Below are 25,315 nucleotides of genomic sequence, written 5' to 3' on the forward strand. Positions count from 1 at the left end.
ACGCCCCCATTTCCCGCCACTCTGAGAGCAATCTCCATTCCGAATACCCCTTACCTATATGGTGGTTTCTCTGCAATGAGGAACTTCTACAGAAATGAATCCTCCCTGGGCAGACAGTGATGTCAGTCTGTACTCACTATTCATGTAGGAAATCACATCATCCAGAAGATGCCTGTTTGTTGTATAATGATGACCTTGGTTATAATCCTACACAGAGCTTCAACTTGACTCATGCTCCCTGTGTCACCTATTGCCCTGTGTATCCCCTCTAGCCTCCTACCCCTTGTGTCTCTCCAGCCTCCTGTCTATACAGCCTCCTGCCACCTGCCCTGTTACTTCAGCCTCCTATATTCCCAGCTTCCTGCCCTTCACTGCAGCCTCATGCCCAGTCACTCAGGCCTCCTGTCTTCCCAGCCTCCTGTCTCTCAACCGCCCCCCCTCCCCACCCTGTGTCTCAGCCTCCCCCTCTGTGTCTCAGCTGACCCACCACTGTTTCAATCAGCCTTCCCCTGTGTGTCTCTCAGGCAGGCTCCATCATCCTCTGTCTCCCCAGCTGGTGTCTTCATTACCAGCCTCCCCATCCCCGACTTGTCACCCCACATTTACCTCCTACTGTATGACGACTGATGAGGATCTGCTTGCTCTGTCTTTGCTGGCATCTTAGCTCCTCTTCAGTGTCCAGAGGTGCGATGTCATGACGTAACGCCGCTTCACTTGCAAAAAAGTAACTTTATTGTGCCGCTCACTGGCGTCTGTCCCCCTCTCTGCTTGTACAGTTTGTCCCATTTAAAGTGGTAAGGAGTACAGACGTATCGGCTACTGATTTATTAATTGTACGCTGTACTGCCCCGTACTGCCATACTTTCCCCACTGATCACCTCTGGAGCTAAATACTGTGTGTCTGCACAGCACTGTATAACTCTACACAGTAAGGAAAATGGGTGCAGACTGCACATGTGTGGTAGCACATTAGTTTGGAGGTCCCACGCCCCTGCAGACTCTGGGTCCTAGTGCCCAGCATTGCATAAGGGGCACTACCGCTGTGGGCATTATATAAGGTATATTAGTATAAGGGCACTAATGTGTGTCATAACATGAATAAGTGACACTACTACAGTATGTTTTGTAATGTGAATCACGGGCACTATGAGTTACATCTTATTGCTGAGGAGAGACATTGTGATGCAAACTTGCTTTATTCATTTTATAATTAGAGGTATTTTTCAACTGTAATCATTGAACTTAAAGTGAAAGCACAAAAAAATATTATTTGTGGCTGTAAATTAATCAAGTATCATATAAAAAAGAATAAGTTTGATGTCCATGAGATTATATTTATTTAGGAAAAATAAAAACAAATAAAACACACAATTCGATAGACTATGGTGTCATTATTACTCCAAAAACATTCAGCATCTTTTATTTTTATATTTTATTAATTTTTCTTGTATTAGAATTTTATAGAACAACTTACTACCATCCACCGATTGTACCCCAAAGCGTTCAGGTGGATCTGTGATCCAGAACATTGGTAATCTGCTAATGTAATGTGAAACGCACACATGTAGAACAAATGATCTGTGATCAAGTAGCATTCCTGTAAGCATTTGGAGCCGGTGTTTGCCAGCTTAGATTTATAACATATGTGACCCTCTGTATAACGTTTCCTCTCCTCACATCATATATCGGCATATTCATAAATACAGCAACCGTTAGTATTCCTGCATTCCATGAACTAGCTGGGCCGGTGGAGAACCCAAAGGCTAGTGGTCCAGCTGTTTTCGGAGGCAATGGTCATAGTAATGGAAGCTGTCCTTTCTTAGAAGCACCCGCAGGCTATGCCAGAAGTGGTCATGTGCCCTGGGGTTCCTCGGCCAGTTCAGAAAACTCTTTGGGCAGAGCCTTTTCCTTGTCAGTAAGTATCTAGACATTTTCATCTTGTCATCCAGAGTCACTAGAACCACTACATCTTTCTTCTCGTCCAGTAGCCTCTGATGGGACATTAAGAACGCATGACGCAGGAGACCAGTGTTAAATCCTTCATGTGTGAGGATTAATACTGTCCTTTTGCTCCTGTATATTGCTTCGTACAGGTTCTCAATACTTGAATTCCCAACTAACCAGTCTCTTTCTTCCAGACATATATGAAACCTGCCCCTCTCAGGTCCTTCCAGCTGCACCAAAAGCTCATGGTAGACCCAGTCTTTCACAGCATTGTTCTTTGTGTCGAAAGCTATAAAGGCATCATACTCCTCCTTTGTGCCTCCAGGTAACTTTGAGTAGCGTGTGATCGATGCCTTGATTACTTTGATAGTGTACCACAAATCCCAGGAGAAGAGATGCCAGATAACCGTAATGACCATCCAGATGGTCACCAGCAGACAAGAGCAGACAAAGCACAGGTGGCCGTATAGGTCCTGACACGATTCTGGCCTCATAGAGAGAAGTGACTTCCTCCTCATAGTGTCTGGTGAGTCGCATTTCATGTGTTCAGAGAGACGTTCCACGGTAACATTCGTCTTCATCAGAAACTGTATGAACCAGCTGGTACGACAGGTACATTCATAGGGATTGTGGCTCACATCGAGGAAATCTAACGTTTGGAGGAGCTGCTTGGGGAAGCTTCTAACGTCTATTGTTTTAATCTGGTTTTCACTCAGGAATAGCTGCTTTAACTCTGCGTATGAATTAAAAAATTCTTTGTTTAGGGAACTTATCCTATTGGATTTGAGATTTAAGAAGACAAGCTTGCTCCTAATACTGATTATGCTGCTGTTTAATGATGTCAATCTATTAGAACTGAGGTCTAAGTGGGTCAGATTTCCCAAGTGGTCTATATTGTCCCAATGAAAAGAGTACAGCTGGTTATAGGAAATGCTGAGGTTCTCAAGTGATACCGGTAAATTTTCTAAAACTGGAATTGGGATGACCATGAGTTGATTATAACTAATGTCCAGCACTTTTAGGTGTGTAAGGTTAGTGAACATGGTGGTATACGTCTCTTTGCCATATTGCCACAAATTCACTAACTCGTTTTTCCTGAAAAAGAGCTTCTCCAGCGAAGGGTTCTTCAGCTCTTTGGTTATACGCAAACCAATCAGGTTGTTGTTTAGATTTAATTCTGTCAAAGACGTGAGGTTTTCAAGGAAATTAAGCCTGTGGTTTACACCTCTCATCATGAACTGGTACTCATTGTTCGCCAGATTTAGGATCTTTAGTTTTGGAAGTTCACTTAAAGCCTCATAGTAGTACAAGTCAAATCTGTTGTGCGAGAGATCCAAATGGCGAAGTGACTTCAAGTGGCCAAACTGAGAACCGTTTAAGCGTTGATTGATGAAGTTATAGCTCATGTTTAGACATTCAATATCTTCCATGCCCACAAAGTCATCCGAGTGCAAACTCATCAAGTTGTTAAATGATAAATCAACTGAGCGCTCATATTGCCAACACTCTGAGTAGTCAACATTGGCACCCTCCAGATGTTTGTTATTGCTGATTGCAGGTCCTGCCCAGCCTGAAACTGCCATTTCATGTCGATTTAATAGAGGTACATTCAATTCGGCCCTTCCCTTTTTGCAGGTAGATTGAAAAGATATAAGGTTTTCCGCCAAGCTTACAGTGTGTAAATTCTTATTTAATAAGAACATACTTAAGTTTGCCTGGAGTATAAAGTTTGTTCGGAGGTTTATAACACTCAGGTTTGGGAGCCTGAGCAAAGGTTCAATACCTGCGTAGTCTAGAATATTGACATGGTACCCAACTAGGGATATCTTATAAAGAGACCTCATTGCTCCTGCACTGGCATTTATGACCAGCCTCTCGTGCATTCTGTATGGCTGGAAATTAAAATCTAACTCTAAGGTGTGTACGTTTTTTAATTCTGAGAAAAAGGTTTCTTTTTCAAAATCTAGTAAGTTGTCGGACAAAATTAACACTTTTAAGTTGGTCAGCCTGCTAAACAAAGCGCGGTCTATGGTGGGGATTGAGTTTCCCCGAAGATTGAGGTAGGTGAGGTTGCTCAGGCAATCGAACACTCCAGATGTAAGCAGCAGGGCGCTGTCATTCAGGCACGGGAAGCAAGGCTGGGCCGCATGGTCACACCGCTGACAATTCCATTGTACATCCAGATTGCGTAGCTTGGGTAGGGGGCATAAATCCTCACGGTCTAACTTCCAAATCTTGTTCTCTGCTAAGTTAAGGTCTTTAAGAGAAGGTGGAAGGTTCCTGGGGAAAGAACTTATGTTATTAAAGGCCAGCACCAATGTTTCCAATGTGCTGATGTTCCTGAGAACGTGTCCTGAGATGTTAAACTCGGTGTTACACCGATTCCGATAATAGCAGTTCCAGCCAATCATCAAAGACGTCAATTTAGTTACTCCAGAAAGAGCCATTTCTGACAAGGTGAAGATGTGGTTGAGATTAAGATTTAAATGCTTAATGTTTTCAGGAAGAGGAGGGACAGTGGTCAAACTGTTACCGCTGAGATCCAGGTGCTGCAGCCGTTTCAAACTGATTAAAGCATCCAGCTCAATGGTGACAGAACAGTGCTTCTTGTCCGGCCGCAGGTTGTCCGGCTGGCAGTTATTACTCATATTGAGAAGTTCTAGGTTTGGGACACCAGAGAAGGACCTGTTTGTGAGATGTGAGATGTGATTAAGTGACAGATCCAGGGCAGTGACCCCTTCTGAAGTGATAGGAGGGACGTTCTTCAGGTGATGGCTTCTGCAGCTTATGACCGAAGCATTTCTTTCATCGTTACATGGGAGAAAACGAGGGAAGACGCTCAAACACATGGATGCACCAAAGATCATGATCACAGCCAATTCCGGGAGCCATCGCTGGGCCTTTCAAAAGAAGAAAATAAAACTGTTACCTTGTTACTCCTTTCTCAATTTGTTCAAACTGAGATTTACAGCTAAGGGGAAGGGATTGCTGAGAGTGTAACATAGGCCCGTACTAGGCAGGTGTGTGACTTGTGGTAAGACTCCATCTAGAGTGGCTTATTCATACATTAATGTTGAAAATTGTTGCAGAGTAGAAAAAAAATACAAAGTGTTTAGGGAAAACAGCCACATGGATAATGGTCAACTCTTATCTGTAACCAATGGGGCGTATCAGAGGGAGTGGGGCGCCCCTTACAGAGAAAGCCTCCCCCCACCAGGTAATAGGTTCAGTGACATATTATAGATAGATAGATAGATAGATAGATAGATAGATAGATAGATAGATAGATAGATAGATAGATAGATATAGTCTTCTATATTTTAAGGCCATTATGTTTAATGTTACTAGTAATTTCACTCTCTGGTTGGCATTCTCATGGGAGCTGTTACAGTCCATAGTAGTTGTCATATACAGTACAGAGAGAAAAGAGAGGACTATGTAATAGGTAAATGTGAGAAAAGTGATTCATCTTTAATTGTTATCTTATTGAAGATGTATTATCCTTACAAATTCCTTTCTTCTCCATGTAGCAGTATGGGGTAATGACGATGTGACTCCTGCCCCATGTTCTGCCCATCTGTGTATAAAGGCCTTGGAAGATCGTGTATTACCAGCACACAGGAGAGAACAGGCAGAGAGCACTATAATATAGACACGTCTCTCACACACACAACAGTATGGACCGTAGTTTATTCTTATTCTATTCAGCAATATAATCACCCCAGGTGCTCAGCCCTGACATCTCATCTTACATAGATACATTACACAGCAAATGTATTATCCTTTGTTAATAACATAATTAAGGCAACACCGTCCCCTGCTATTAATAAAAGAATAAAACTAATACATGTATTCTCTAAGCTTTTATACACCTCTGACCAAAGTGATTACACTATTACACAGCGGCCTCACATGGAGCCTCACTAGTGCGGATGGAGTCATTTCTGAATGGGTGTCTAACTGAAATAGACAACGGGGCTTACTGATATCTAAATACGGCTAATATTATATATATATATATATATTAGGGGTGAGCGGGTTCGGATTTCTGAAATCCGAACCCCCCCGAGCCCCCCCCATCTGAGGCCGATCCGAGTCAGGCTCGACTTTTCCTGCCTGACTCGGATCTGAAATCGAGGCAAAACGTCATCATCCCGCCTTCCAGGTCTCGCGGGTTTTGGATCCTATATAAGGTACCCGCGTTGGCGCCATTTTCTCACTCGGCTGTGGACAGTGAAGAGGGAGGGTGGGAGTTAGGGCTGGCTGGGCTGTGTAGTGTAGTGCAGAGTAGTGTTGTGCTGTGCTGTGTTGTGCTGTGCTGCTGTTGTCCATAGGGGCTGTGTCCACTACTTCAAAGTCCATAGGGGCTGGCTGGACTGTGTTGTGCAGTCAGTTGTCCATAGGGGCTGTGTCCACTCCAAAGTCCTGTGCAGTGTCCCAGACCTAAAGGGGTGCTGTAGTGTTGTCCAGGGGGTGCTCTGTCCATCAGGGGTGCTCCCCCCAAGTGCTAAAAAAAAATATATTTTTTCTGTGTTTGTAAATTGTGTGCACTGTGGCTGCACGTGCATCAACAAAGGAGCAGCGCCAAGCGTGCGCCTGTGTCCCATAAGTAAAAGGCCGGCTGGCTTGTCCGTTAAAGGGTGCTGTAACCCCCAAAGGGCACTCCAAACAAAATAAAAAAATATATTTTTTTGTGAATTGTGTGCGCAGTAGCCACACGTGCATCAACAAAGTAGTGCCAAGCGTGCGCCTGTGTCCCATAAATAAAGGGCCGGCTGGATTGACCGCTAAAGGGTGCTGTAACCCCCAAAGTACACTCCAAACAAAATAAAAAAATATTTTCTGTGTTTGTGAATTGTGTGCGCAGTAGCCGCACGCGCATCAACAAAGTAGTGCCAAGCGTGCGCCTGTGTCCCATAAGTAAAGGGCCGGCTGGCTCATTTCTTAAAGGGTGGTGTAACCCACAAAGTGCACTAGTCTCCAACAAAAATAAAAGATTATTTTCTGTGTTTGTGTGCGCCTTAGCCGCACGTATATATCAATATAACATAAATGGAAGACCAAACTTTCTCCGATAAAAATAAAATAGGGAAAGATCAAGAACCACTTCCTCCTAGTGCTGAAGCTGCTGCCACTAGTCATGAAATAGACGATAACATGCCATCAACGTCGTCTGCCAAGGCCGATGCCCAATGTCATTGTAGAGGGCACATACAATCCCAAATGACAAAGTTCAGGAAAATGACCTTGAAAAAAACATTTAAATCAGCTGAAGAGAAACGTAAACTTGCCAATATGCCATTTACGACACGGAGTGGCAAGGAACGGCTAAGGTCTTTCCCTATGTTCATGACTAGTGGTTCAGCTTCACATGACGATGGAAGCCCTCCTGCCACTAAAAAAATCAAAAGAGTTAAGCTGGCAAAAGCACAGCGAAGAACTGTGCGTTCTAAGAAGATATTACAAATCCCCAAGGAGAGTCCAAGTGTGGTGGTGGTTGCGATGCCTGACCTTCCCAGCACTGGACGGGAAGAGGTGGCTCTTTCCACCATTTGCACGCCCCCTGCAAGTGCTGAAAGGAGCACCCACAGTCCACTTGCTGATATGCAAATTGAAGATGTCACTGTTGAAGTACAACAGGATGAGGATACTGGTGTAGCTGGAGCTGAGGAGGAAGTTGGCGAGGAGGATTCTGATGGTGATGTGGTTTGTTTAAATCAGGCTCCGGGGGAGACAGTTGTTGTCCGTGGGATGAAAAAGCCCATCACGGTCATGCCTGGGCAGAAGACCAAACATTCCACCTCTTTGGTCTGGCAATATTTCTATCCAAATCCGGACAACAACTGTCTTGCCATATGTACCATATGTAAAGGTGGAATAAGTAGGGGTAGGGACGTTAACCACCTAGGAACATCTTCCCTTATACGGCACCTGCAGCGCGTTCATAAAAAGTTACTGTCAAGTTCAGAAACTTTGGCTAAGACCGTAAGCAGTCCAGGGAGACCTAAATCCCGTTGTCCTGTTGTATCCAAGCGCCTGCAAACCACACCGTCAACTCCCTCCTCGTCAATTTCCTCCTTAGTCAGGATCGGAAGTAGTCCCGCAGGCCATGTCACTGGCATGACTGACTCTCCTATCCGGGATTCCTCTGGAGGATCCTGCATTGCTACGCCTCCTGCTGCCGCTGCTGCTGCTGTTGCTGCTGCTGGGAGTCGTTCATCATCCCAGAGAGGAAGTAGGAACACCACTACTTTTACTAAACAATTGACCCTCCAACAGTCCTTAGCGAGGAGGATGAAGTACGACAGCAGTCATCCTGAAGCAAAACGTATAACTGAGGCCTTGACTGCTATGTTGGTGTTAGACGTGCGTCCGGTATCTGCCATTAGTGCAGTGGGATTTAGACAATTGATGGAGATAGTGTGTTCCCATGTTCCAAATCTCGTCTAGATTCCACTTCACTAGGCAGGCGATACCGAGACTGTACAGAAACGTCAGAAAAAGTGTCCTCAGTGTCCTGAAAAATGCCGTACCCAATGTCCACTTAACCACGGACATGTGGACAAGTGGAACAGGGCAGACTAAGGACTATATGACTGACAGCCCACTGGCTAGATGTATCACCTTACGCAGCAACAGCAGCAGCGTCACCAGTAGCAGCATCTCAGAAACGCCAGCTCGTTCCAAGGCAGGCTACGCTGTGTATCACCGGTTTCAGTAAGAGGCACACCGCCGACAACCTCTTAGAGAAACTGAGGGAAATCATCGTCCAGTGGCTTACCCCACTTAGACTCTCCTGGGGATTTGTGATATCTGACAACGCCACCAATATTGTGCGGGCATTACATCTGGGCAAATTCCAGCACGTCCCATGTTTTGCTCACACAATAAACTTGGTGGTGCAGAATTTTCTGAAAAGCGACAGGGGCGTGCAGGAGATGCTTTGGGTGGCCCCAAAAATTTCTGGCCACTTTCGCCATTCAGCGACTGCGTGCCGAAGACTGGAGCACCAGCAAACACTCTTGAACCTGCCCCGCCATCACCTGAAGCAAGAGGTTGTGACACGGTGGAACTCAATCCTCTATATGCTTCAGAGGATGGAGGAGCAGCAAAAGGCCATTCAAGCCAATACATCCACCTATGACATAGGCAAAGGAGGGGGTATGCACCTGACTCAAGCGCAGTGGAGAATGATTTCCGTGTTGTGCAAGGTTCTCCAGCCCTTCGAACTTGCCACACGTGAAGTCAGTTCAGACACTGCCAGCTTGAGTCAGGTCATTCCCCTCATCAGGCTTTTGCAGAAGCAGCTGGTGAAAGTGAAGGAGGAGCTAAGACGGAGCGATTCCACTCAGCATGTGGGACTTGTGGATGAAGCCCTTCATTCGCTTTGCCAGGATTCCAGGGTGGTCAATCAGTTGAAATCAGACCACTACATTTTGGCCACCGTGCTCGATCCTAGGTTTAAAGCCCATGTGGTGTCTCTCTTTCTGGCCGACACAAGCCTGCAGAGGTGCAAAGACCTGCTGGTGAACACACTGTCAGCTGAAGCAGAACGTGACACGTCAACAGCTCCTTCTTCATTTTCTCCCGCAACTGGGGCTGCCAGGAAAAAACTTAGCTATCCTAAGCAACCCGCTGGCGGTGATGCAGGGCAGGCAGGACCAATTTTGGACATCTGGTCCGGACTGAAGGACCTGGCAACAATTTCTGACATGTCTACTGTCACTACATATGATACTGTCACCATTGACAGAATGGTGGAGGATTACATCGGTGACAGCATCCAAGTAGGCATGTCAGACAGTCCATACCTGTACCGGCAGGAAAAAGAGGCAATTTGGAGGCCCCTGTACAAACTGGCTCTATTTTACCTGAGTTGCCCCCCCTCCAGTGTGTACTCCGAAAGAGTGTTTAGTGCAGCCGGGAACCTTATCAGCGAAAGGCGTAGGAGGTTGCTTCCACAAAATGTGGAGAAGATGATGTTCATAAAAATGAATTATCAACTTTTCCAGGGAGACCAGCCTCCAGAACGTACAGAGGGACCTGTGGTGGTGGATTCCAGCGGGGACGAGTTAATACTCTGTGAGGATGAGGATGTACACAACACTGAAGAGGGTGAGGAATCGGTGAATGAGGAGGATGAGGACGACATCTTGCCTCCATAGAGCCAGTTTGTGCAGGGACACATTAATTGCCAGCTTGTTTTGTGGGGGCCCAAATGAACCAATCACTTCAGCCACAGTCGTGTGGCAGACCCTGGCGCTGAAATGATTGCTTTGTTAAAGTGTGCATTTCCTGTTTATACAACATAAGGGTGGGTGGGAGAGCCCAAGGACAATTCCATCTTGCACCTCTTTTTTTTCTTTGCATTATGTACTGTTTGGGGCCTAGTTTTTCAAACTGCCATCCTGTCTGCCACTGCAGTTTCACGCCTAGATGGGTCACGTGTTTGTGCCGCCCACTCGTGTCGCTTAGCATAGTCATCCAGCTACCTCGGTGCAATCTTTTGGACATAAAAACACTATTGTGAGGTGTGAGGTGTTCAGAATAGACTGGAAATGAGTGGAAATTAAGGTTATTGAGGTTAATAATAGCATAGAAGCAGTAAAACCTACAAATTCTGTGATTTTAGCTGTTTTTATGCTTTTTTTCAAAAAAATACAGATCCAAAACACAAAACCCAGAACCCAAAACACGGAAGGGTGGTTTTGACAAAACCAATCCAGATCCAAAACACGAAGAAAGATCCAGATCCAAAACCAAAACACGAAAAGTAGCCGGTGCACACCCCTAATAAATAAATATATATATATATCTTTTTTTAATATAGATTTAATGTCTTTTATATCTTTTATTAATAACATTTTGCTTATTAATTTCATAACATTGAGTTCTGTCATTACTGTAATCACTGATATTGGTCACTGATCTCCCCGTGTTATAAACGTCCTACTAGAATCACCCCCTTCTCTCTTATACCCTCCCGTCCCTCCCTCCTGATACCTGCTCTCACCTTTCCCTTCCCCTCATCCCTGTAACGTGCCCGGCCTCCCAATTTCTCAAGAATCCCTCCCTTGACCCTGCTGCACTCCAATTACCTAGAATTTTGACCCCTTGGGGTCATATAATTGGGTGTGAGGTTTAGTGAGGAAAGAACCTCATGCCCCTTGCGCCCAATTTTGGATTACCGCGGGTATGAGCGCTGCCGATACCCTCGGTATCCAATTAAAAAAAAAAAAAGATTGTCACAGGGTTTTCACACCGGGTGTCACACAGACACACACACTAACACACATACACATTAACACACACACACACTAGTACACATACACACATCCTAACACATACACACTAACACACACTAGTACACATACACACTAACACACACAAACACTAACACACATACACACTAACACACACTAACACATACACACTAGTACACATACACACTAACACACACACTAGTACACATACACACTAACACACACACACACTAGTACCCACACACACTAGTACACACACACACACTAACACACACTAGTACACATACACACTAACACACACACACTAGTACACAAACTAACACACACTAGTACACAAACACAAACTAACACACACACTAGTACACATACACACTAACACACACACTAGTACACATACACACTAACACACACACTAGTACACATACACACTAACACACATCCTAACACATACACACTAACACACACTAGAACACACACACACTAACACACACACACTAGTACACACACACTAGTACACAAACTAACACACACACACTAGTACACAAACACACTAACACACACACACACTAGTACACATACACACTAACACACAATAACACACACTAGTACACATACACACTAACACACAATAACACACACTAGTACACATACACACAATAACACACACTAGTACACATACACAATAACACACACTAGTACACATACACACTAACACACACACTAGTACATACACACTAACACACACACTAGTACACATACACACTAACACTAGTACACATACACACTAACACACAATAACACACACACACTAACACACACACACACACTAGTACACATACACACTAACACACTATAACAAATACACACTAACACACACTAGTACACATACACACTAACACACACAAGTACACTAACACACACACACACACTAGTACACATACACACTAACACACACACACACTAGTACACATACACACTAAGACACACACACTCACACACACTAACACACACTAGTACACATACACACTAACACACACAAGTACAAAAACACAAACTAACACACACACACTAGTACACATACACACTAACACACACACACGTACACACACACACACAAGTACACACACTAACACACACACACACACTAGTACACATACACACTAACATGTACACACTAACACACACACACACACTAGTACACAAACTAACACACACACACTAGTACACATACACACTAACACACACACTAGTACACATACACACTAACACACACACACTAGTACACATACACACACTAGTACACATACACACTAACACACACAGACACTAACACACACACACACACTAGTACACATACACACTAACACACACACACTAGTACAAATACACACTAACACACACACACACACACTAGTACACATACACACTAACACACAAACTAGTACACATACACACTAACACACACACACACTAGTACACATACACACTAACATACACACACTAGTACACATACACACTAACACACACTAGTACACACACACTAGTACACACACACACACTAACACACACCAGTACACAAACACACACACACACTAGTACACATAAACACTAACACACACACACTAGTACACATACACACTAACACACAAACTAGTACACATACACACTAACACACACACACTAGTACACATACACACTAACACACAAACTAGTACACATACACACTAACACACACACACTAGTACACACACACTAACACACACTAGTACACAAACTAACACACACACTAACACACACTAGTACACATACACACTAACACACACACACTAGTACACATACACACTAACACACACACTAGTACAAATACACACTAACACACACACACTAGTACACACACACTAACACACACACTAACACACACTAGTACACAAACTAACACACACATACACTAGTACACAAACTAACACACACACACTAGTACACATACACTAACACACACACACTAGTACACACACACTAACACACAATAACACACTAGTACACATACACACTAACACACAATAACACACACTAGTACACATACACACGAACACACACACACAATAACACACACTAGTACACATACACACTAACACACAATAACACACACTAGTACACATACACACTAACACACACTAGTACACACACACACTAACACACACACACAATAACACACACTAGTACACATACACACTAACACACACACTAGTACACATACACACTAACACACACACACTAGTACACATACACACACTAGTACACATACACACTAACACACACACTAGTACACATACACACTAACACTAGTACACATACACACTAACACACACACTAACACACAATAACACACACTAGTACACACACACACACTAGTACACATACACACTAACACACTATAACAAATACACACTAACACACACTAGTACACATACACACTAACACACACAAGTACACATACACACTAACACACACACACACTAGTACACATACACACTAAGACACACACACTCACACACACTAACACACACTAGTACACATACACACTAACACACACAAGTACAAAAACACAAACTAACACACACACACTAGTACACATACACACTAACACACACACACACACACACGTACACACACACACACTAACACACACACTAGTACACATACACACTAACATGTACACACTAACACACACTAACACACACACTAGTACACAAACACAAACTAACACACACACACTAGTACACATACACACTAACACACACACTAGTACACATACACACTAACACACACACACTAGTACACATACACACACTAGTACACATACACACTAACACACACAGACACTAACACACACACACACACTAGTACACATACACACTAACACACACACACTAGTACACATACACACTAACACACACACACTAGTACAAATACACACTAACACACAAACTAGTACACATACACACTAACACACACTAGTACACATACACACTAACACACACACACACACTAGTACACATACACACTAACACACACACACTAGTACACACACACTAGTACACACACACACTAACACACACACACTAGTACACACACACACTAACACACACCAGTACACAAACACACACACACTAGTACACATACACACTAACACACAAACTAGTACACATACACACTAACACACACACACTAGTACACATACACACTAACACACACACACTAGTACACACACACTAACACACACACACTAGTACACACACACTAACACACACTAGTACACACACACTAACACACACTAGTACACAAACTAACACACACACACTAGTACACATACACACTAACACACACACTAGTACAAATACACACTAACACACACACACACACACTAGTACACATACACACTAACACACAAACTAGTACACATACACACTAACACACACACACTAGTACACACACACACTAACACACACACACTAACACACACTAGTACACAAACTAACACACACATACACTAGTACACAAACTAACACACACACTAGTACACATACACACTAACACACACACACTAGTACACATACACACTAACACAATAACACACACTAGTACACATACACACTAACACACAATAACACACACTAGTACACATACACACGAACACACACACACAATAACACACACTAGTACACATACACACTAACACAATAACACACACTAGTACACATACACACTAACACACACTAGTACACACACACTAACACACACACACACAATAACACACACTAGTACACATACACACTAACACACACACTAGTACACATACACACTAACACACACACTAGTACACAAACTAACACACACACACACTAGTACACATACACACTAACACACACACACACTAGTACACATACACACTAACACACACACACTAACACACAATAACACACACTAGTACACATACACACTAACACACACACACACTAGTACACATACACACTAACACACTATAACAAATACAGACTAACACACACAAGTACACATACACACTAACACACACTAGTACACATACACACTAACACACACTCACTAACACACACACACAAGTACACATACACACTAACACACACTAATACACATACACACTAACACACACACAAGTACACACACACACTAACACACACACACTAGTACACATACACACTAACATATACACACTAACACACACTAACACACAAACTAACACACACACACTAGTACACATACACACTAACACACACACACTAGTACACATACACACTAACACACACACACTAGTACACATACACACTAACACACACAGACACTAACACACACACACTAGTACACTAACACACACAAACACTAACACGTACACATACACACTAACATACACACACTAGTACACATACACACTAACACACACTAACACACACAAGTACACATACACACTAACACACACACACACTAACACACACACACTAGTACACACACTAACACACACACACTAACACACACACACTAGTACACAAACTAACACACACACACTAGTACACATACACACTAACACACACACTAACACACACACTAACACACACTAGTACACATACACACTAACACACAATAACACACACTAGTACACATACACACTAACACACACACTAGTACACATACACACTAACACACACACTAGTACACATACACACTAACACACACTAACAAATACACACTAACACACACTAGTACACATACACACTAACACACAATAACACACACTAGTACACATACACATTAACACACACACAATAACACACACTAGTACACATACACACTAACACACACACACTAGTACACATACACACTAACACACACTAACAAATACACACTAACACACACTAGTACACATACACACTAACATATACACACACTAGTACACATACACACTAACACACACACACTAACATACACACACTAGTACACATACACACTAACACACACACTCTAGTACACAAACACAAACTAACACACACACTAGTACACATACACACACACACACACAAGTACACACACACTAACACACACAAGTACACACACACTAACACACACTAGTACACAAACACAAACTAACACACACACACTAGTACACAAACACACTAACACACACTAATACACATACACACTAACACACACACAAGTACACACACACACTAACACACACTAGTACACATACACACTAACATATACACACTAACACACACTAACACACAAACTAACACACACACACTAGTACACATACACACTAACACACACTAGTACACATACACACTAACACACACACTAGTACACAAACACAAACTAACACACACACACTAGTACACATACACACTAACACACACTAGTACACATACACACTAACACACACACACACACACACTAGTACACACACACACACTAGTACACATACACACTAACACACACACACTAGTACACACACACTAACATTTACACACTAACACACACACTAGTACACAAACTAACACACACACACACTAGTACACATACACACTAACACACACACACGTACACATACACACTAACACACACTAGTACACATACACACTAACACACACACACACTAGTACACATACACACTAGTACACACTAGTACACACACACTAACACACACACTAGTACACACACACACTAACACACACACTAGTACACATACACACTAACACACACACACACACACACACTAGTACACAAACACAAACTAACACACACACACTAGTACACATACACCCTAACACACACACACTAGTACACATACACACACACACACTAGTACAAATACACACTAACACACACAGACACTAACACACACACACACACACTAGTACACATACACACTAACACACACAAACACTAACACACTAGTACACATACACACTAACACACACACTAGTACACACACACACTAACACACACACACACACACTAACACACACACACACACACTAGTACACACACACACTAACACACACACACACACACTAGTACACATACACACACTAGTACACACACACACTAGTACACACACACACTAACACACACACACACACACTAGTACACATACACACACTAGTACACATACACACTAACATATACACACTAACACACACACACTAGTACACATACACACTAACATATACACACTAACACACACATACACACTAACATATACACACTAACACACACACACACACACTAGTACACAAACACAAACTAACACACACACACTAGTACACATACACCCTAACACACACACACACTAGTACACACACACACTAGTACACACACACTAACACACACACACTAACACACACACACACACTAGTACACATACACACACTAGTACACATACACACTAACATATACACACTAACACACACACACTAGTACACATACACACTAACATATACACACTAACACACACACACACACACACACACTAGTACACAAACACAAACTAACACACACACACTAGTACACATACACCCTAACACACACACACTAGTACACATACACAAACACTAACACACACACACTAGTACACATACACACTAACACACACACTAGTACACATACACACTAACACACACACACTAGTACACAAACACAAACTATCACACACACACACTAGTACACACACACACTAACACACACACTAGTACACACACTAGTGCACATACACACTAACACACACACACTAGTACACAAACACTAGTACACATACACACTCACACACTAGTACACATACACACTAACACATACACACTAGTACACATACACACTAACACACACACACACTAGTACACATACACACTAACACACACACACACTAGTATACACATACCCCTTTTCCACCAAAATTCAGGGTCTGACCTGGAATTTAGCCGGCGCCGACTCGGATTATTCCCGAGTCGGCGCCGCTCACACCGCAGTCGGGTCTGCATAGACCCTGCTTTTCCGGCATGAAAGTGGATGCTTGGAGATGACGTCATCTCCAAGCACCACTGAAGCTGGACCAATCGGCCGGCTAGCAGCGCACTCCATGTCATCGTGACCCGGAGTGCGCCGTTCTCACAGCAGGGTGTCACGGGCTGCGTTTCACCCTCTCCCCTTTTACACCAATGAGCTGCCCGGGTTACCCTGCAATAACCCGGGTTTTAGCTCCGGTGTAAAAGGGGGATAAAGGGGCCTATCCATTAGCAGATCTTTTTGAAAACTCCTGGGGCTGCTGTGACAGATATCCGTCATCTAAATGACAGATTTTTGCAAACAACGAACGATATTACATGACATCATTCTGAGAGTGGATTTGTTTTATGTTTCTATTAATTTTCATTAAAAAATCGTTCGTCGTTTACTGCAACATATATTTCTAATATCGGTCAGCGATAAATGATAATTGACCAACATGTTGGAGAGACAAAAGACCAAATTTGTCGGCCGCGGGAGTGCGCATTTATATCGTTCAGAGCCTATCCATTAGCAGATAAATTGAACGACTGAACGATAAATCGTTCATATTTATCTGCTAATGGATAGGCCCCTTAAGACACACACTGACATACTCACCCTGCTGCAGAAGACCCGGCTTCCGACACTGGATGCAGAAGGTAATTAATTATGGACTAATTAAGCTGATTTTTCCTAAAATGAACAATGTTAGGAAAAATCACACTTGCTCTGGAGATGCGAGAATAAAAAGCTCCCGGCGCTCAACATAGAAAACAAAACACGCACGTGACTGAATAGCAAAAATCCCGCACCTGCAGCAAAAATATCGCGGGTGCAGGAAAAACCTTGCGGGTGCAGGAAAAAACATCGCGGGTGCAGGATTTTTGCTGTTCTCGCCCTCAATTGAATATGCCTCCAAGCCTTTAAACGTGCCCTTAATTGTCACCTTTCCACTGACCCTCCCACTGTCCTGCTTCTTCAGTGTGTCCATCCTTTTCCCTACAGAGTGTAAGCTCTTGTGACAAGCACCCTCTGTTCTTTTAGGGTTTCTACTATACATAATTGTCATTTACAGTTGTAATGATGTATATATGTAAACTTGTGTCCAGGGGCATCTTGAGAGGAGGGGCCCGTGTGCACTCCCCGAACAGGGCCCCCTCCTCTCTCCCCGGTGGCCGGCAGCTGACTGACGTGGCTGGCCAGCCACCGGACCATTAGTAGACTCCGAGCACTAGAGTGTGCCCGGAGTTTACTGCGTATGCGCAGAATACAAAAGAAATGGGCGCGGCAGCTATTTTCCGGTGTTCTGAGCAGCGCCGACACTCGACGCGGGACCACGGACAGGTAAGTTTAAAATAATATAGGTGCAGGGTGTGCGATGCGGGGCCCCTGGACCCGGGGGCCTGTGTACCCCACACACACTGCACCCATTAGAGATACGCCACTGTTTGTGTCCCTGACTGTACATTCTTCACCTTCTATCCATGTAAATCCAATATGTTCTATGCCTATGTAGGGCACTGTGGACACCTTGCGGCTCCATATAAATGAAAATAATAATAATAATAATACTAATAATAATACTACTACTAATAATAATAATACTAATAATAATACTAATAATAATACTAATAATAATAATACTAATAATAATGCTAATTAATAATAATACTAATAATACTAATACTACTACTAATGCTAATAATAATACTACTACTAATAATAATAATACTAATAATAATACTAATAATAATACTAATAATAATAATACTAATAATAATGCTAATTAATAATAATACTAATACTAATAATACTAATACTACTACTAATACTAATAATAATACTACTACTAATAATAATAATACTAATAATAATAATACTAATAATAATAATACTAATAATAATGCTAATTAATAATAATACTAATAATAATACTAATACTACTACTACTAATATTAATAATAATGCTAATAAATAATAATAATACTAATAATAAATAATACTAATAATAAGTAATAATACTAATAATAATAAGTAATAATAATAATAATACTACTACTACTAATAATAATAATAATAATAATGCTGCACGATTGATAGATTATAAAAAAGTCAGCTAAATGTAAATGATATGGGAGAAAGGTATAAAATAGGTGATAAAATCTTACCAACTGCATTTCATTCAATGTAAATTTGATCCCGACCCTTAAAATTATACTTAATTCTGTATCAAGAGGCTAAAATGAATATACTTTATATGGAAGAATAGATAAATTAGTGGTTAGAATAATGTGTTATTTTTACTGAAATCCGCCCCCGAAAAAAATTCTATGGAAAATTTTTCAAATAAGCGCTATGTAATCACTCTCCAGGTATTCCCTATGGCCCGCAGAAGCGTGGGTGGTCCTCCCAAATCCTGCCCAATTCCTAGTGATAATGGGAAGGGGCCAATATGATGTAATGCTATAGTAATCGCACCATTCCGGCCCTGCCCTCTGCATAGACTTACTATTATGTCACAAGGGGACTAATGACGCAAACCGCGGTCCCCCTGCGCCTCCCAGAGATGAGATCATTAACACACTCATCCTCTGCTGCAGGAAATACGCGTCTGTAGTTACTCATAGGTGCAAAAACAGCTTGTAGAGTAGTTTGGCTGAGTGAGATTCTGAGATAGGAATTAGCAAGCAGGAGGTTAGAGAGTGCAGAGCGGCCCCGACAGGCAACACAACACTAAGCCCAAGAATAGCAGCACATCTGAGGGCCTGGCTCAGCAGGAGGTTAGAGAGTGCAGAGCGGCCCTGACAGGCAACACAACACTAAGCCCAAGAATAGCAGCACATCTGAGGGCCTGGCTCAGCAGGGGAGAGAGTGCAGAGCGGCCCCGACAGGCAACACAACACTAAGCCCAATAATAGCAGCACATCTGAGGGCCTGGCTCAGCAGGGGAGAGAGTGCAGAGCAGCCCCGACAGGCAACACAACACTAAGCCCAATAATAGCAGCACATCTGAGGGCCTGGCTCAGCAGGGGAGAGAGTGCAGAGCGGCCCCGACAGGCAACACAACACTAAGCCCAATAATAGCAGCACATCTGAGGGCCTGGCTCAGCAGGGGAGAGAGTGCAGAGCGGCCCCGACAGGCAACACAACACTAAGCCCAAGAATAGCAGCACATCTGAGGGCCTGGCTCAGCAGGGGAGGGAGTCAGGGCGGCCCCGACAGGCAACACAACACTAAGCCCACTAATAGCAGCACATCTGAGGACCTGGCTCAGCAGGGGAGGGAGTCAGCGCGGCCCTGACACAACACTAATCCCAATAATAGCAGCACATCTGAGGGCCTGGCTCAGCAGGGGAGGGAATCAGGGTGGCCCCGACAGGCGACACAACACTAAGCCCAATAACAGCAGCACATCTGAGGGCCTGGCTCAGCAGGGGAGAGAGTGCAGAGCGGCCCCGACAGGCGACACAACACTAAGCCCAATAATAGCAGCACATCTGAGGGCCTGGCTCAGCAGGAGGTTAGAGAGTGCAGAGCGGCCCCGACAGGCAACACAACACTAAGCCCAATAATAGCAGCACATCTGAGGGCCTGGCTCAGCAGGGGAGGGAGTCAGCGCGGCCCCAACAGGCAACACAACACTAAACCCAATAATAGCAGCACATCTGAGGGCCTGGCTCAGCAGGGGAGAGAGTGCAGCGCGGCCCCGACAGGCAACACAACACTAAGCCCAATAATAGCAGCACATCTGAGGGCCTGGCTCAGCAGGGGAGGGAGTCAGCGCGGCCCTGACACAACACTAATCCCAATAATAGCAGCACAAGTGAGGGCCTGGCTCAGCAGGGGAGAGAGGGCAGAGCGGCCCCTACAAGCGACACAACACTAAGCCCAATAAAAGCAGCACATCTGAGGGCCTGGCTCAGCAGGGGAGAGAGTGCAGAGCGGCCCCGACAGGCAACACAACACTAAGCCCAATAATAGCAGCACATCTGAGGGCCTGGCTCAGCAGGGGAGGGAGTCAGGGCGGCCCCAACAGGCAACACAACACTAAACCCAATAATAGCAGCACATCTGAGGGCCTGGCTCAGCAGCGGAGAGAGTGCAGAGCGGCCCCGACAGGCAACACAACACTAAGCCCAATAATAGCAGCACATCTGAGGGCCTGGCTCAGCAGGGGAGAGAGTGCAGAGCGGCCCCGACGGGCAACACAACACTAAGCCCAACAATAGCAGCACATCTGAGGGCCTGGCTCAGCAGGGGAGAGAGTGCAGAGCGGCCCCGACAGGCAACACAACACTAAGCCCAATAATAGCAGCACATCTGAGGGCCTGGCTCAGCAGGGGAGAGAGTGCAGAGCGGCCCCGACAGGCAACACAACACTAAGCCCAATAATAGCAGCACATCTGAGGGCCTGGCTCAGCAGGGGAGGGAGTCAGGGAGGCCCCAACAGGCAACAAAACACTAAACCCAATAATAACAGCACATCTGAGGGCCTGGCTCAGCAGGGGAGAGAGTGCAGAGCGGCCCCGACAGGCAACACAACACTAAGCCCAATAATAACAGCACATCTGAGGTCCTGGCTCAGCAGGGGAGAGAGTGCAGAGCGGACCCGACAGGCAACACAACACTAAGCCCACTAATAGCAGCACATCTGAGGACCTGGCTCAGCAGGGGAGGGAGTCAGCGCGGCCCTGACACAACACTAATCCCAATAATAGCAGCACATCTGAGGGCCTGGCTCAGCAGGGGAGGGAGTCAGGGTGGCCCCGACAGGCGACACAACACTAAGCCCAATAATAGCAGCACATCTGAGGGCCTGGCTCAGCAGGGGAGGGAGTCAGGGCGGCCCCGACAGGCGACACAACACTAAGCCCAATAATAGCAGCACATCTCAGGGCCTGGCTCAGCAGGGGAGGGAGTCAGGGCGGCCCGACACAACACTAAGCCCAATAATAGCAGCACATCTGAGGGCCTGGCTCAGCAGGGGAGAGAGTGCAGCGCGGCCCCGACAGGCAACACAACACTAAGCCCAATAATAGCAGCACATCTGAGGGCCTGGCTCAGCAGGGGAGAGAGTGCAGAGCGGCCCCGACAGGCAACACAACACTAAGCCCACTAATAGCAGCACATCTGAGGACCTGGCTCAGCAGGGGAGGGAGTCAGCACGGCCCTGACACAACACTAAACCCAATAATAGCAGCACATCTGAGGGCCTGGCTCAGCAGGAGGTTAGAGAGTGCAGAGCGGCCCCGACAGGCAAAACAACACTAAGCCCAATAATAGCAGCACATCTGAGGGCCTGGCTCAGCAGGGGAGGGAGTCAGGGCGGCCCCAACAGGCAACACAACACTAAACCCAATAATAGCAGCACATCTGAGGGCCTGGCTCAGCAGGGGAGAGAGGGCAGCGCGGCCCCAACAGGCAACACAACACTAAGCCCAATAATAGCAGCACATCTGAGGGCCTGGCTCAGCAGGAGGTTAGATAGTGCAGAGCGGCCCCGACAGGCAACACAACACTAAGCCCAATAATAGCAGCACATCTGAGGGCCTGGCTCAGCAGGGGAGGGAGTCAGCGTGGCCCTGACACAACACTAATCCCAATAATAGCAGCACATCTGAGGGCCTGGCTCAGCAGGGGAGGGAGTCAGGGTGGCCCTGACAGGCGACACAACACTAAGCCCAATAAAAGCAGCACATCTGAGGGCCTGGCTCAGCAGGAGGTTAGAGAGTGCAGAGCGGCCCCGACAGGCAACACAACACTAAGCCCAATAATAGCAGCACATCTGAGGGCCTGGCTCAGCAGGAGGTTAGAGAGTGCAGAGCGGCCCCGACAGGCAACACAACACTAAGCCCAATAATAGCAGCACATCTGAGGGCCTGGCTCAGCAGGGGAGAGAAAGCAGCGCGGTTCCGACAGGCAAAACAACACTAAGCCCAATAATAGCAGCACATCTGAGGGCCTGACTCAGCAGGGGAGGGAATCAGGGCGGCCCGAACAGGCGACACAACACTAAGCCCAATAATAGCAGCACATCTGAGAGCCTGGCTCAGCAGGGGAGGGAGTCAGGGCGGCCCCGACAGGCGACACAACACTAAGCCCAATAATAGCAGCACATCTCAGGGCCTGGCTCAGCAGGGGAGGGAGTCAGGGCGGCCCGACACAACACTAAGCCCAATAATAGCAGCACATCTGAGGGCCTGGCTCAGCAGGGGAGAGAGTGCAGCGCGGCCCCGACAGGCAAAACAACACTAAGCCCAATAATAGCAGCACATCTGAGGGCCTGGCTCAGCAGGGGAGGGAGTCAGGGCGGCCCCGACATGCAACACTAAGCCCAATAATAGCAGCACACCTGAGGGCCAGGCTCAGCAGGGGAGGGAATCAGGGCGGCCCCGACAGGCAACACAACACTAAGCCCAAAACTAGCAGCACATCTGAGGGCCTGGCTCAGCAGGGGAGGGAGCCACGGCAGCCCGACACAACACTAAGCCCAATAATAGCAGCACATCTGAGGGCCTGGCTCAGCAGGGGAGAGAGTGCAGAGCAGCCCCGACAGGCAATACAACACTAAGCCCAATAATAGTAGCACATCTGAGGGCCTGGCTCAGCAGGGGAGGGAATCAGGGCGGCCCTACAGGCATCACAGCACTAAGCCCAATAATAGCAGCGCATCTGAGGGCCTGGCTCAGCAGGAGGTTAGAGAGTGCAAAGCGGCCCCGACAGGTAACACAACACTAAGCCCAATAATAGCAGCACATCTGAGGGCCTGGCTCAGCAGGGGAGAGAGTGCAGAGCGGCCCCGACAGGCAATACAACACTAAGCCCAATAATAGCAGCACATCTGAGGGCCTGGCTCAGCAGGGGAGGGAGTCAGGGCGGCCCCAACAGGCAACAAAACACTAAACCCAATAATAACAGCACATCTGAGGGCCTGGCTCAGCAGGGGAGAGAGTGCAGAGCGGCCCCGACAGGCAACACAACACTAAGCCCAATAATAGCAGCACATCTGAGGGCCTGGCTCAGCAGGGGAGAGA

At 45.3% G+C, this 25,315-nt stretch overlaps 1 protein-coding gene across 1 annotated transcript in view; it reads right to left on the bottom strand.

Moving 5' to 3' along the window:
- Window positions 1-1,392: 1,392 nt before the first annotated feature.
- LOC148451043 (toll-like receptor 7) overlaps window positions 1,393-25,315 on the bottom strand; it is a 78,019-nt gene continuing 54,096 nt past the window's right edge. The window contains exon 2 of the mRNA XM_088462348.1: window positions 1,393-4,844. Coding sequence (XP_088318474.1) covers window positions 1,764-4,844 — 3,081 coding nt within the window. The 3' untranslated portion in view covers window positions 1,393-1,763. The remainder of the gene's footprint in view (window positions 4,845-25,315) is intronic.

The sequence above is a fragment of the Taudactylus pleione genome, unplaced genomic scaffold (assembly GCF_031769625.1).
Source record: "Taudactylus pleione unplaced genomic scaffold, aTauple2 ptg001196l, whole genome shotgun sequence".
Taxonomy (NCBI): domain Eukaryota; kingdom Metazoa; phylum Chordata; class Amphibia; order Anura; family Myobatrachidae; genus Taudactylus; species Taudactylus pleione.